Consider the following 16,281-nt stretch of genomic DNA (forward strand, 5'->3'; position numbering starts at 1 on the left):
GAACTGTAGCCTACTGTTCAGATGGGTTAAATGGAAACTGAAATCTGGAAACTGACTGTAGGTCTATAACCTCTCACATAGGCGTAATATGAACTCCTGCAGAATTAAGCATTTCTTGCAGTAAAATGATACACCAAATGTAGGAACATTTTTGACTCTGGAACAGGAGTGGAGAAATATGGCCAGTTATATACCGTCTGTGGAGGTGCTATCTTTATCAACATCATAAAAGCTGATATATGCATATTTTATGTGGATGAAATACTAAGTCAAACTAAAATCTTATCAGAAACATGTTGGGTCGTTTTCACAGCTTTCTATTTCCTTACAAACAGTCAAACTGATTTTTGTACAGAAAGTCTTTCCCGTTTGTTGTTTCTTATTGCATTTTCTCCCCAGTCCCTAAACGTCTTTGCTCCGCAAAAGAAGCACAGATGATAGAGAGAACTTTACCGATGTCAACTAGATTGATGCTTTCATTCTATCAATTTATGATATTCTCGTGATCAATGGTTTATTTAGTCTTCTAGAGCAATATATAATGACAGAAGAGAAGCTACATGTATCTAAGTGTAGAGAGGTTGACAAACAAATAGCCTACCAAGATGTTTGAAATGACAGTGCATTCAGAAAGTATTCAGGCCCTTTCACTCTTTCATTTTGTTACGTTACAGCCTTATTCTAAAATGTATTAAATAAATGTTTACCTCATCAATCTACACACAATACCGCATAATGCAAATGTAAAAAATACTTAATTAATTAAATAACATTTGCGTAAGCATTCAGACCCTTTGCTATGAGGCTCGAAATTGGTACTCTGTTGCATCCTGTTTCCATTGATCATCCTTGAGATGTTTCTACAACTTGATTGTATTCCACCTGTGGTAAATTCAATTGATTGAACACGATTTGGAAAGGCACACACCTGTCTATATAAGGTCCCACAGTTGAGAGTGCATGTCAGAGCAAAAACCAAGCCATGATGTCGAAGGAATTTTCCGATTGTGTCGAGGCACAGATCTGGGGAAGGGTACCAAAAAATGTCTGCAGCATTAAAGGTTCCCAAGAATACAGTGGCCTCCATCATTCTTTTGAGGAAGAAGTTTAAAACCACCAAGACTCTTCCTAGAGCTGGCCAAACTGAGCAATCGGGGGAGAAGGGCCTTGGTCAGGGGGTGACCAAGAACCCAATGGTCACTCTGACAGAGCTCTGTGGAGATGGGAGAACCTTCCAGAAGGACAACCATCTCTGCAGCACTCCACCAATCAGGCCTTTATGGTAGAGTGGCTAGACGGAAGCCAATCCCGGAAGCCAAGGCACATGACAGCCCACTTAGAGTTTGTCAAACGGCAACTAATAGACTCTCAGACCATGAAAAACAAGATTCTCTGGTCTGATGAGACTAGCCTCTTTGGCCTGAATGCCAAGCATCATGCCTGGAGGAAACCTGGCACCGCTCATCACCTGTCCAATACCATCCCTATGGTGAAGCATGATGGTGGCAGCGTGCTGTGGGGATGTTTTCAGTGGTAGGGACTGGTAGACTAGTCAGGATTGAGGGAAAGATGAACGGAGCAAATTACAGAGAGATCCATCGGGACTCCGCAATACTGGCCTTCTAGGCAGAGTTCCTCTGTTCAGTTTCTGTGTCCTTTTGCCGATCAAAACCTCTATTTTTATTGGCCAGTCTTTTGTGTTTTGCGGGTACTATTTAATGAAGCTGCCAGTTGAGTACTTGTGAGGTGTCTGTTTCTCAAACTAGACACTCTAATGTACTTGTCCTCTTGCTCAGTTGTGCACCGGGGCCTCCCACTCCTCTTTCAGAGCCAGTTTGCGCTGTTCTGTGAAGGGAGTAGTACATGTATGAGATCTTCAGTTTATTGGCAACTTCTCACATGGAATAGCCTTAATTTCTCAGAACAAGAGTAGACTGCCGAGTTTCAGAATAACATTTTTTTTTTCTGGACATTTTGAGCCTGTAAAATCGAACCCACAAACGCTGATGCTCCAAATATTCAACTAGTCTGAAGAAGGCCAGTTTTGTTGCTTCTTTAATCAGACAAGAGTTTTCAGCTATGCTAACATAATTGCAAAAGGGTTTTCTAATAATCAATTAGCCTTTTACAATGATAAACTTGGATTAGCTAACAACGTGCCATTGGAACACAGGAGTGATGGTTGATAATTATGGGCCTCTGTACGCCTATGAAGATATTCCATAAACAATCTGCCGTTTCCAGCTACAATAGTAATTTTCAACATTAACAATGTCTACACTGTATTTCTGATCAATTTGATGTTATTTTAATGGACACAAAATTTGCTTTTCTTTCAAAAACAAGGACATTTCTAAGTGACCCCAAACTTTTGAACGGTAGTGTATCTAAAAACATTCAGTACCCCTTGTCCAAAAATTGTTCTGCTGTCTCAGACGGCATTTTCTGTATTAGCGGGTCGAGAGCGAGCCTCCGATTTTCACTTTATCACATATAGTAAGGCAGTTATGGATGGGTTATTGGCAATTGCAGGTGGGTGTGGGTGAACAAACAGCTGATCTGTGCACTACTTGTGTGTGTATGTAAATGTGTGTGAGAGTGTGAGTGTGGGTCAGCAGGGTCGGTGATTTTCCATGGTCAGCTCAGGACCAAAAGATCAGCTAATGGTATAGTGCGTGTGTGAGATTGTGAGACAGGGACAAGAGCAGGACCTGACTATAACCAGCCTCCTTGGGACTGACACATAGATAGTTAGACAGGCCTTTTTTGCCTAGGAGTAAACCTGCTGATTTGGAAAGGAATATAAAACCCTTATGGATCGAATCCTTTTTTTAAAATGTTCGCCTAAAATGACATACCCAAATGTAACTGCCTGTAGCTCAGAACCTGAAGCAAAGATATTCTTGATACCATTTGAAAGGAAACACTTTGAAGTTTGTGGAAATGTGACATTAATGTAGGAGAATATAACACATTAGATCTGGTAAAAGATAACACAAAGAAACAAACATGGGTTTTTCTTTCTTTTTTTTATCATCATCTTTGAAATGCAACATAAATGTCACAGTGTACTATTGCAGGTTAGGTCCAATTTCAATTTTGGCCAGTAGATGGCACCAGTGTATGTGCAAAGTTTTAGACTGATCCAATGAACCATTGCATTTCTGTTCAAAATGTTGTATCAAGACTAGACTGCCCAAATGTGCCTAATTGGTTTATTTATAAATTTTCCCGTTCATAACTGTGCACTCTCCTCAAACAATAGCATGGTATTCCTTCACTGTAATAGCTATTGTAAATCGGACAGTGGAGTTAGATTAACAAGAATTTAAGCTTTCTGCCCATATCAGATATGTCTATGTCTGTCACGTCCTGACCTTAGTTCCTTTTTTATGTCTCTGTTTTAGTTTGGTCGGGGCGTGAGTTGGGGTGGGCATTCTATGTTGTGTATTCTAGGTTTTGTATTTCTGTGTTTGGCCTGGTATGGTTCCCAATCAGAGGCAGCTGTCGATCGTTGTCTCTGATTGAGAACCATACTTAGGCAGCCTGTTTTCCCACTATGATTTGTGTGTTGTTGTTTTCTGTGTCTCTGTTTTACCATATAGAGCAGTTTCGGTTTTCATTTATTTCTCTTGTTCTTTTGTATTCAGGGTTCGGTTATATTTTATTAAAATATGGACACTTACCACGCTGTGCATTGGTCTGATCTTTCCTACTCCTCCTCAGAAGAGGAAGAAAACCGTTACAATGTCCTGTGAAATGTTCTTGTTACTCACAACCTCACGCTAATCAGATTAGCCTACGTTAGCACAACCGTCCCGCGGGGGACACACCAATCCTTTAGATGTTTTAAATGTCTTTAGTGTCTTTAAATGTATTACAGGAAAAACAAGGAGAAGGGTGACATTAAAATGTTGACTATTATTTGACATTCAATTTATTCACATTTATTCACATTTTAAGACATTTTGCTTTTGCTTTCATTAGAACCTATACGGTCTGGTTTTTGCCAACAAACATATTCCCGCATCGATTGATTATTTATGATACTTTGTTAGTCAGGGCCTTTGGATTTTGTGTGTGTGTGTTTGTTTTATTATGCTTGTGGGGACCAAAAAAGGTAGTCCCATTCAAAATCCTACTTTCCCTAACCATAACCCTTAACCCCTAACCCGTAAAACTAAACATGACCCTAACTCCTAAACCAAAACCTAACTTTCATTTTAACCCCTAAGCCTAAAATAGCCTTATTCCTTGTCCGAATTTTCCTTGTTTTACTTCTGGTCCCCACAAGGACAGTAAAACCAATCTCACACACACACACACACTCTCTCTCGGCAGGTAACCCAGTTTCTACAGATAATCGAGAGAATGGAGATGAGCGTGCGAACAACAGCTCCTCTCCTATCCCTCTCATCTCCTCTCCTCCTTTCCCTCTCATCTCCTCTCCTCTCCTTCTCATCTCCTCTCCCTCATCTCATCTCCTCTCCTATCATTGTATTTCCTCTACATCTCCTATCCTCTCCTCTCCCTCTCATATCCTCTCCTCCCTCCTCTCACTCTCATCTATCTCCCTCTCTCTTCTCTAATCTCCTCTCCCTCTCCTATCATCTCTCTCTCACCTCTCCCTCTCACCTCATCTCCCTCTCCTATCATATTGTCTCCTCTCCCTCTCATATCCTCTCCCTCTCCTATTCTCTTATCTCCTCCCTCTCTTCTCCTATCCTCTCATCTCCTTTCACTCTTTCTGTCCTATCCCTCTCATGTCCTCTTTATCCTCTCCCTCTCATCTATCTTCCTCTCTCCTCTGCCTCTCTTCTCTCTCTCCCTCTCTCTTCTCTCCCTCTCCCTCTATCTCTCCGTCTCCTCTCTCTCCTACCCCTCTCTCTCTCTCTCTCTCTCTCTGTCTCCTCTATCTCTCCTACCCCTTTCCCACCTGCTCACTCACATGCTCTACTTCTTCCCTCCCCCTCCAACCATCTCATAACAGGTGTCCTCCCCTCCACCAATCTCTCCCCCCTCTCTGCTTCTCCCCCTCTGACAATGTCATCCCCATCTCTCCTTTTCTTTTTTACAATAATCTGTCCTTCTCCTCTCCCTCTCTCTCCAGCCCCCTTCTGTAAAGCAACCCCAGTTTTTTTTTTACTCTGTACAGTGTGTGTAACGGCTGCCAACAGTGTGTGTGTGTGTGTGTGTGTGTGTGTGTGCGCCCAGCATCCCTCCGCTCATCTCTAGGCACCCACTCTCCGTGTGTGCTCAGTGTTCACCTCCCCAACCCCCCTCTCACATTATCCTCTCTCTCTCTCTCTCTCCCTTTCTCTTGCAGGCTTTCCCTTCTCCCTTCAATGCGCTCCTCTGTGTGGGTGCGTGTTTGTGTGTGCAGCTAAAGCGAGATGCTTTTCCTTACACAGAGCTGCATTGAACAGGTGCTCAGTGCTATCAGCATAGCTAGCCTGAGAGGAATACAGAGACAAGCTACAGAGTAGGAACCAGAAAGGAGCTACGCTGCTCTGAAACTGATCCAGGATAGAGCACCTCTTTGGGGATGCACTTGTCTGAGCGAGCCCCTTGGAGAATAAATCTCTTGAACTTGGTTTAGTTGCCTGACAGAACGTGGAGAGAGGGTCTACACTGGCCAGGGTTGTGACACTCTGCCCTGCTCGGCAGGGTTTCCTGGAACTTTCAGAACGGGATGGACTAAGATTCATTTAGAACTTGGATGTGCTTCAGAGAGGGACTCAGTGTGACTGAGACAGCCTGGAGAGAGCTTCAGATCTGGGCTACACTTACCTTAGTGGTACCGGCATTCCTTAGAACTCAGTGAGAGAGAAAGACCTACTGTACTCTCCTCTTTCTCTGTGAGATAGAGAGACATTGAGAGATTTGCCTGAATGTGACTTTTGCTTCTCATCTGGACTTAACCTCTCCTCTCAAGGGTACCATTCAGGACTGACCTCCATCTCCCTCCTCTCCTACTCTCGTCTCCCCCCTCTCCCCCTCTGCTCTGCAGCTCGGAGAGTAAGATATCTCGCCTGGCTCAGAGGTTGAACCAGAGACCAGGGGATGCTCTGATAAAGGACTTCAGACAGTTGCTCTACACGGGCTCACCACGCACGTCTCACAGCCTGGACAGGTACAACTGCTGAAGCCACCGCACACACACATACAGGTGAACACACACATGCACAAAGCACAGACGTAAGAACACACACATGCAGATTCCCACACACGCAAAGATGCATAGGCGCGTGCACCAACACATATGCAGATGTGCGCGCACACACACACACACACACACACATCAGATGATCAGATCATCAAACATCAGATGATACACTACATCAGTATGTATGGGGTCAGTATACATCTGCTGTGCTGTCAGCTGATAATTGATCTGTTGAACTTGGTGGGTGAGAGATGTAGGCTATATAAAGGGGTAGGTAATTAATGTAAACTGTATGACTGCTGCTTCAGCATTCCTGGCTGTTAGAAGAATATACTTTTTTTGGTTTCGCTCATACAGTATCGATTGAAGCTGAAGATATCCTCATAACCCTCCCTTTCTCTCTCCTCGTTCCTTCTCTCTTCTTTGCGCAGAAACACATTAGACTGACTTGACTTCTGTTGCTGTTACTGTAATTTCTTTCCATCTTTATGTTCCTGTCTTTCTCAAACTGTTCTCTCTCTTCTTCCAGTTCTTTCTCTCTCTCTCTACTCTCTCTCTCTACTCTCTCTCTCTCGTTCTCTCTCTCTCGTTCTCTCTTTCTCTCTGCCTTGCGCAGAAACAGATTACACTGACTTGACTCCTGCTGCTGTTACTGTAATTTCTCTCCATCTTTAGTCCTGTCTTTCTCAATCTGTTATTGCTCTTTCCCCCCGATCTCTCTCTCTCTCTCTCTCTCTCTCTCTCTCTCTCTCTCTCCTCTCTCTTGTTCTCTTCTGTGCGCAGAAACCGATAAGACTAACTTGACTTCTGTTTGTGTTTCTGTCTTTCTCCATCTATTATCTCGCTCTTCTTCCCCCATTCTCTCTCTGTATCGCTCTGTCCCTTATTCCTCTGTGTGTAATGTATGTGTTTCAGTGCAATTGTTGCAGTAGACTGTTGTTGAAAATGCACCTGTACGTGTCTGTTGGTTGCTACAAGTCCCGTAGGCTCTTTAGTTAGCAATGTCTTGTTTAGATGTTCCATTTGAGACAGAATCAGCGTGTTTTTCTTTGTGGAAGTGATTGAATAACGATGTTGGAGCTGAGTAGAATACCCGTACTTGCATTCTAAGTAGTATCCTGTTTGGTAATGCAAAAAAATAATGTTTTATAGTATGTGACATTTCCAAAATTGAGTATGCGTTAAGTGCCAGGATATCATACTAATTTCAGCTTTTTATCTAGTAGAATTTGCTACACACTGTTAAGGATTTTTATGCCTTGAGACAATTGAGACATGGATTGTGTTTGTGTGCCATTCAGACGGTGAATGTGCAAGACAAAATATTTCAGTGCCTTTGAACAGGGTATGGTAGTAGGTTCCAGGCGTACCGGTTTGAGTGTGTCAAGAACTGCAACGCTGCCGGGTTTGTCATGTATTTTAGTGTATCAAGAATGGTCCACCACCCAAAGGCCATCCAGCCAACTTGACACTACTTTGGGAAGCATTGGAGTCAACATAGAGTATATAGTTCCTGTAGAGTCCACGCCCCGAGGCTGTTCTGAGGGCAAAAGTGGGTGTTACTCAATATTAGGAAGATGGTTCTAATGTTTTGTACACTCAGTGAATAAACAACATAGCCAAAAGTATATGGACACCCCTTCAAATTAGTGGATTTGGCTATTTCAACCACACCCATTGCTGACAGGTGTAAAAAAAATGTAGCACACAGCCATGCAATCTCCATAGACAAAGATTGCCAGTAGCATGGCCTGTACTGAAGAGCTCAGTGACTTTGAACATGGCACTGTCATAGGATGCCAACTTTCCAACGAGTCAGTTTGTCAAATTTGTGTTCTGCTAGAGCTGCCCCGGTTAACTTTAAGTGCTGTTATTGTGAAGTGGAAATGTCTAGGCTCAGCTGCGAGGTGGTAGGCCACACAAGCTCACAGAATGGGACCACCGAGTGCTGAAGCGCGTAGTGTGTAAAACATATTATTTTCTCGGTTGCAACACTCACTACCGTGTTCCAAACTGCCTCTGGAAGCAAAATCAGAACTGTTTGTCAGGAGCTTCATGAAATGGTTTTCCATGGCAGAGCAGCTGCACACAAGCCTAAGATCACCATGCACAATGCCAACGCCAGCTGGAGTGGTGTAAAGTTCGCCGCCATTCGACTCTGGAACAATGGAAACGCATTCTCTGTAGGGATGAATCACGCTTCACCATCCGGTAGTCCGAAGGACGACTCTGGGTTTGGTGGATGCCAGGAAAACGCTACCTACCACAATGCATAGTGCCGAGTGTAAAATTTTATGGGGAGGAGTAGTGGTCTGGGGCTGTTTTTCATGGCCCCTTAGTTATATTGAAGGGAAATCTTAACACTACAGCATACAATTACATTCTAGATGATGCTTTGCTTCCAATTTTGTGGCAACAGTTTGGGGAAGGCCCTTTCCTGTTTTTACTTTTTTTTATTTCACCATTATTTAACCAGATAGGTTAGTTGAGAACAAGTTCTCATTTACAACTGCAACCTGGCCAATATAAAGCAAAGCAGTTCGACACATACAACAACACAGATTTACACATGGAATAAACACACATACAGTCAATAATACAGTAGAGAAAGTCTAAAAACAGTGTGTGCAAATGAGGTAAGATAAGGGAGGTAAGGCAATAAATAGGCCATGGTTGCGAAGAAATTACAATATAGCAATTAAACACTGGAATGGTAGATGTGCAGAAGATTAATATGTAAGTAGAGATACTGGGGTGCAAAGGAGCAAGATAAATAAATAAATACAGTATGGGGATGAGGTAGTTGGATGGGCTATAAACAGATGGGCTATGTACAGGTGCAGTGATCTGTGAGCTGCTCTGACAGCTGGTGTTTAAAGCTAGTGAGGGAGATATGAGTCTCCAGCTTCAGTGACTTTTGCAGTTCATTCCAGTCATTGGCAGCAGAGAACTGGAAGGAGAGGCGGCCAAAGGAGGAATTGGCTTTGGGAGTGACCAGTGAGATATACCTGCTGGAGTGCGTTCTACGGGTGGGTGCGGCTATGGTGACCAGTGAGCTGAGATAAGGCGGGGCTTTACCTAGCAAATACTTGTAGATGACCTGGAGCCAGTGGGTTTGGCGACGAGTATGAAACGAGGGCCAGCCAACGAGAGTGTACAGGTTGCAGTGGTCGGTAGTCTATGGGGCTTTGGTGACAAAACGGATGGCACTGTGATAGACTGCATCCAATTTGTTGAGTAGAGTGTTGGAGGCTATTTTGTAGATGATATCGCAGAAGTCGAGGATTGGTAGAATGGTCAGTTTTACGAGGGTATGTTTGGCAGCATGAGTGAAGGATGTTTTGTTGCGATATAGGAAGCCAATTGGAGATGCTTAATGTGAGTCTGGAAAGAGAGTTGACAGTCTAACCAGACACCTAGGTAGTTGTCCACATATTCTAAGTCAGAACCGTCCAGGGATGCTGGTGATAGTAGTGATGCTGGACGGGCGGCCAGTGATCGGTTGAAGAGCATGCATTTAGCTTTACTTGCATTTAAGAGCAGTTGGAGGCCACGAAAGGAGAGTTGTATGGCATTGAAGATTGTCTGGAGGTTAGTTAACACAGTGTCCAATGAAGGACCAGAAGTATACAGAATGGTGTTGTCTGCGTAGAGGTGGATCAGAGAATCACCAGCAGCAAGAGCGACATCATTGATGTATACAGAGAAGAGAGTCGAATTGAACCCTGTGGCACCCCCATAGAGACTGCCAGAGGTCCGGACAACAGGCCCTCCGAGTTGACACACTGAACTCTATCAAAGAAGTAGTTGTTGAACCAGGCGAGGCAATCATTTGAGAAACCAAGGCTGTTGAGTCTGCCGATAAGAATGTGGTGATTGACAGAGTCGAAACCCTTGGCCAGATCAATGAATACGGCTGCACAGTATTGTCTCTTATCGATGGCGGTTATGATATCGTTGGGACCTTGAGCGTGGTTGAGGTGCACCCATGACCAGCTCTGAAACCAGATTGCATAGCGGAGAAGGTACGGTGGGATTCGAGATGGTCAGTAATCTGTTTGTTAACTTGGCTTTCGAAGACCTTAGCAAGGCAGAGTAGGATAGATATAGGTCTGTAGCAGTTTGGTTCTAGAGTGTCTCTCCCTTTGAAGAGGGCTATGACCGCGGCTGCTTTCCAATCTTTGGGAATCTCAGAAAGAGAGGTTGAACAGGCTAGTAATAGGGGTTGCATCAATTTCGGCAGATCATTTTAGAAAGAGAGGGTCCAGATTGTCTATCCCGGCTGATTTGTAGGAGTCTAGATTTTGCAGCTCTTTCAGAACATCAGCTATCTGGATTTGGGTGAAGGAGAAATGGGGGAGGCTTGGGCGAGTTGCTGTGGGGGGTGCAGGGCTGTTGACCGTAGCCAGGTGGAAAGCATGGCCAGTCCTAGAAAAATGCTTATTGAAATTCTCAATTATAGTGGATTTATCGGTGGTGACAGTGTTTCCTAGCCTCAGTGCAGTGGACAGCTGGGAGGAGGTGCTCTTATTCTCCATGGACTTTACAGTGTCCCAGAACTTTTTTGAGTTTGTGCTACAAGATGCAAATTTCTGTTTGAAAAAGCTAGCCTTAGCTTTCCTAACTTCCCTGAAAAGTTGCATATCACGGGGGCTATTCGATACTAATGCAAAACGCCACAGGATGTTTTTGTGCTGGTCAAGGGCAGTCAGGTCTGGAGAGAACCAAGAACTACATCTGTTCCTGGTTCTACATTTTTTGAATGGGGCATGCTTATTTAAGATGGTGAGGAAGGCACTTTTGAAGAATAACCAGGCATCCTCTACTGACGGGATGAGGTCAATATCCTTCCAGGATACCCGAGCCAGGTCGATTAGAAAGGCCTACTCGCTGAAGTGTTTTAGGGAGCGTTTGACAGTGATGAGGGGTGGTCGTTTGACCGCAGAAGGCAGTGATCGCTGAGATCTTGGTTGAAAACAGCAGAGGTGTATTTGGAGGGCAAGTTGGTTAGGATGATCTCTATGAGGGTGCCCGTGTTTACGGCTTTGGGGTTGTACCTGGTGGGTTCATTGATAATTTGTGTGAGCTTGAGGGCATCAAGCTTAGATTGTAGGATGGCCAGGGTGTTAAGCATATCCCAGTTCAGTTCACCTAGCAGCATGAACTCTGAAGACAGATGTGGGCAATCAGTTCACATATGGTGTCCAGAATACAGCTGAGGGCAAAGGGTGGTCTATAGCAAGCGGCTACAGTGGGAGACTTGTTTCTGGAAAGGTGGATTTTTAGAAGTAGAAGCTCGAATTGTTTTGGTACAGACCTGGATAGTAAGACAGAACTCTGCAGGCTATCTCTGCAGTAGATTGCAACACCGCCCCCTTTGACAGTTCTATCTTGTCGGAAAATGTTTTAGTTAGGGATGGAAGTTTCAAGGTTTTTGGTGGTCTTCCTAAGCCAGGATTCAGACACGGCTAGGACATCCGGGTTGGCAGAGTGTGCTAAAGCAGTGAATAAAACAAACATAGGGAGGAGGCTTCTAATGTTAACATGCATGAAACCAATGTTTTCACGGTTACAGAAGTCAACAAATGAGATAACCTGGGGAGTAGGAGTGGAGCTAGGCACTGCAGGGCCTGGATTAACCTCTACATCACCAGAGGAACAGAGGAGGAGTAGGATAAGGGTACGGCTAAAGGCTATAAGAACTGGTCGTCTAGTACGTTCAGAACAGAGAGTAAAAGGAGCAGGTTTCTGGGAGCGATAGAATAGATTCAAGGCATAATGTACAGACAAAGGTTTGGTAGGATGTGAATACAGTGGAGGTAGGCCTAGGCATTGAGTGATGATGAGAGAGATATTGTCTCTAGAAACATCATTTAAACAAGGTGATGTCATCCTATGTGTGGGAGGTGGAACTAAAGGGTTGGCTAAGGTATATTGAGCAGGGCTAGAGGCTCTACAGTGAAATAAGGCAATAATCACTAACCAGAACAGCAATGGACAAGGCATATTGACATTATGGAGAGGCATTTGGTAGCCGAGTGATCATAAGGGTCCAGTGAGTGGTGAGGCTGGTTGGAGACATGGCGATTCAGACAGCTAGCGGGCCGGGGCAAGCAAGCTAGCAGAAGGGCCTTAGAGGGACGTTGCGACGGGGGAAGTCTGTTTATAGCCTCCTCGTGCAGAGCCTCCTTGTGCTTTTACTTCGGTAGACCAGTCGTGATGGATTAATAGGGTTCCGTGTGGAAAAGGGGACCAGTCCAATTGGCAAAATAGGTATAGTGGCCAAAGAAATTGTCCGATGGACCTATTCAGCTAACAGCCGATATGCTCTAGACAGCTAGCGGGCCGCGGCTAGCAGGCTAGCGGTTGGGCATTCAGGGGGCGTCGCGACAGAGATCCTCATCAATCATACAGCAAATGTCGTTTGTGTTGGAGAGTATTTTGAAGTTGAAGTTTAGAAAAAATATTAAAAAGATACGCGAAGAAAAAATATAAGATATAAAAGGTATATACGTGGGACATGACAAAGACGAGGACAAAGGCGTCTGACTGCTACGCCATCTTGGATCACTTTGCCCCCGCGCACAAAGCAAGGTCCATACAGAAATGGATTGTCGAGATTTGTGCGGAAGATCTTGAACAGATTTGGGATGAATTGGAATGCCGACTGCGAGCCAGGCCTAATCGCCCAACATCAGTGCCCGACCTCACACATACTTTTGGTCATGTAGTGTATATATACAACAATGCATTTGGAAATAGTTATCATCGATCTACACAATTCTCATCAATCTACACACAATACCCTCTAATGACAAAGTGAAAGTATTCAGACCCTTTGCTATGAGACTCAAAATTGAGCTCAGGTGCATCCTGTTTCCATTTATCATCCTTGAGATGTTTGTACAACTTGATTGGAGTCCAGCTGTGGTAAATTCAATTGATTGGACATGATTTGGAAAAGCACACACCTGTCTATATAAGGTCCAACAGTTGACAGTGCATGTCAGAGCAAAACCCAAGCCATGAGGTCGAAGGAAATGTCCTAGCGCTCTGAGACAGGATTGTGTCGAGGCACAGATCTGGGGAAGGGTACACATTTTTTTTACAACATTGAAGGTCCCCAAGAACACTGTGGCCTCAATCATTCTTAAATGGTAGATGTTTTGAACCACCAAGACTCTTCCTAGAGCAATTGAATCAATTTTAGCATAAGGCTGTAACGTAACAAAATGTGGAAAACGTCATGGGGTCTGAATATTTTCTTATTGCACTGAACAAAAATATAAACGCAACATGCAACAATTTCGACGATTTTACTGAGTTACAGTTCATGTAAGGAAATCAGTCAATTGAAATAAATTAATTTGGCACTAATCTATGGATTTCATATGACTGGGCAGGGGCGCCACCATGAGTGCATCTGGGAGGGCATAGGCCCACCCACTTGAGAGATTGGCCCATCCGCTAGGGAGCAATGCCCAGCCAATCAGAATGAGTTTTTCACCACAAAAAGGATTTATTACAGACAGAAATACTCCTCAGTTTCATCAGCTGTCCAGGTGGCTGGTCTTAGAAGATCCTGCAGGTGAAGAAGCCAGATGTGGAGGGCCTGAGCTGGCATGGTTACACAGAGTCTGCTGTTGTGAGGCTGGTTAGACATACTGCCAAATTCTCTAAAACAACTTTTCTCTTATGGTAGAGAAATTAACATACAATTCTCTGGCAACAGCTCTGATGGACTTTCCTGTAGTCAGCATGTCAATTGCACGCTCCCTCAGAACTTGAGGCATCTGTGACATTGTGATGTGTGGCCTTTTATTGTACTCTGCACAAGGTGCACCTATGTGATGATCATGCTGTTTAATCAGCTTATTGATATGCCATACCTGACAGCTGGATGGATTATCTTGGAAATGCTCACTAGCAGGGATGCAAACAAATGTGTGCAGAGAAATAAGGTTTTTGTGTGTATAGAACATTTCAGCTCATGAAATCTCTCTCTCTCTCTCTCTGTTTCTCTCTCTGTTTCTCTTTATTCCTCTCTTTCTCTCTCGAGCACTTTTCTTATCCACTCTCTCTTTCTCTCTGCCCTATTTACTTCTCTTCTTCTCCCTTCCTCTTCCTCCCTCACTCCCAGCTAATGATTTGTCCCTTCAACCAATTTTATCAGCTCATATCCGTAGTTATTAGGGGGAAGAGTGAGAGGTCATTGTACCAGCCTGCTGCTATTTGAGGCCCAGTTGATAGAGCTGGAGTCAGATGTGAAGGACTATTCATTGTGTTGTACATCACTGTTCCAGCCACCTCTCAATGGATAAATGGAGAGATGACGCAACCGTTAAATTCAAACACTCCTGAAAGGACAGACGTGACTATTCTGTGGTTGGTCATGAGTGTGCGGGAGTGTGTGTGCATGAGCATAAAAGAGTGCTCATTGTGGATATTTTAGTTCACTCGCCTCAATTAGTGGGGACACACACATAGGCACACACATGCTCACGCACATGCATGCATGCGCACACACACTTTCCCCTGCAGTGCCTCTAGTTGGTCTTGTCTTGGGGTGGCAGGTAGCCTAGTGGTTAGAGCATTGGGCCAGTAACCAAAAGGTTGCTGGATTGAATCCCCGAACTGACAAGGTAAAAATCTGTCTTTCTGCCCCTGACCAAGGCAGCTAACCCACTGTTCCCCGGTAGGCTGTCATTGTAAATAAGAATTTGTTCTTAACTGACTTGTCGAGTTAAATAAAGGTTTAAAAATGAATAAATGTCATGTTCCATATCTGTGTCCACAATCCTAGGTGTAATATTTGATGATATTTTAATGACATTTGGTTATTTCTTCAACATGTTAAATAAGGACACTCACTTGCACACTTAAACTAATTGTCAGCCAATGAATCAATCACTCAGTCAATTAATCAATCTCGCTTTATTCAAGAAATGTATTTATAACATAAACTAATTGGTCCTGGAAATGATAGAGAGCATTCATCTTTACTTAACATATACTGTACTCTTGAGAAGCATAAAGGACCAAAATAAGCCATCTTTAGGAGCATTTGTTTTGTTATTCTTTCTATTCCTTAGGCTGTACCCAATTTCTGACTAAATATAATAATTGGGCTGCCTGTGTAAACGCAGTCATTCTATTGGAAAATTAAAGCATGTTTTTAATTCAAGCATCACATCCCTCTGTAGCTATGTGAACGCTAATTATGTTTTGGCAGAGGAAAGATAATGATGGTTGTCGTGACTCGCTAGCCTGTCTTCTGTGACAGTGAAGAGATAATGAACAGAGGAACACTAGAATGTTCCTTTTTCATGAATGGTTTCTGAAGAGCGCTCCACTTAACTGAGCCTTCTCACAGCTGAATGCAGAGGTTTGAAACTCCGTTTCTTATTGGTCTATTAACTAATTTAACGTGTGGTGATGTCACCAGGCAGGCCAAAACTCCATCCCACCAAAACACGCTGAAATTTCAGTTGGTCTTTTCAAACAACTCTTACACTAAAAGGGCATTATAATAGTTTTCACAATTTCACAGTATTATTCCAACCTCATCGTGTGGAAATATACACTGCTCAAAAAAATAAAGGGAACACTAAAATAACACATCCTAGATCTGAATGAATTAAATATCCTTATTAAATACTTTTTTCTTTACATAGTTGAATGTGCTGACAACAAAATCACACAAAAATGATCAATGGAAATCAAATTTATCAACCCATGGAGGTCTGGATTTGGAGTCACACTCAAAATTAAAGTGGAAAACCACACTACAGGCTGATCCAACTTTGATTTAATGTCCTTAAAACAAGTCCAAATGAGGCTCAGAAGTGTGTGCGGCCTCCACGTGCCTGTATGACCTCCCTACAACGCCTGGGCATGCTCCTGATGAGGTGGCGGATGGTCTATTGAGGGATCTCCCCCCAGACCTGGACTAAAGCATCCGCCAACTCCTGGACAGTCTGTGGTGCAACGTGGTGGATGGAGCGAGACATGATGTCCCAGATGTGCTCAATTGGATTCAGGTCTGGGGAACGGGCGGGCCAGTCCATAGCACAAATGCCTTCCTCTTGCAGGAAATGCTGACACACTCCAGCCAC

At 43.7% G+C, this 16,281-nt stretch overlaps 1 protein-coding gene across 1 annotated transcript in view; it reads left to right on the forward strand.

Moving 5' to 3' along the window:
• ankfn1a (ankyrin repeat and fibronectin type III domain containing 1a) overlaps positions 1 to 16,281 on the forward strand; it is a 236,193-nt gene that overhangs the window by 139,774 nt on the left and 80,138 nt on the right. Inside the window, exon 7 of the mRNA XM_021581040.3 lies at positions 6,011 to 6,133. Coding sequence (XP_021436715.3) covers positions 6,011 to 6,133 — 123 coding nt within the window. The remainder of the gene's footprint in view (positions 1 to 6,010; positions 6,134 to 16,281) is intronic.

Source organism: Oncorhynchus mykiss, chromosome 23 (genome assembly GCF_057628025.1).
Source record: "Oncorhynchus mykiss isolate SJ-2025 chromosome 23, ASM5762802v1, whole genome shotgun sequence".
Taxonomy (NCBI): domain Eukaryota; kingdom Metazoa; phylum Chordata; class Actinopteri; order Salmoniformes; family Salmonidae; genus Oncorhynchus; species Oncorhynchus mykiss.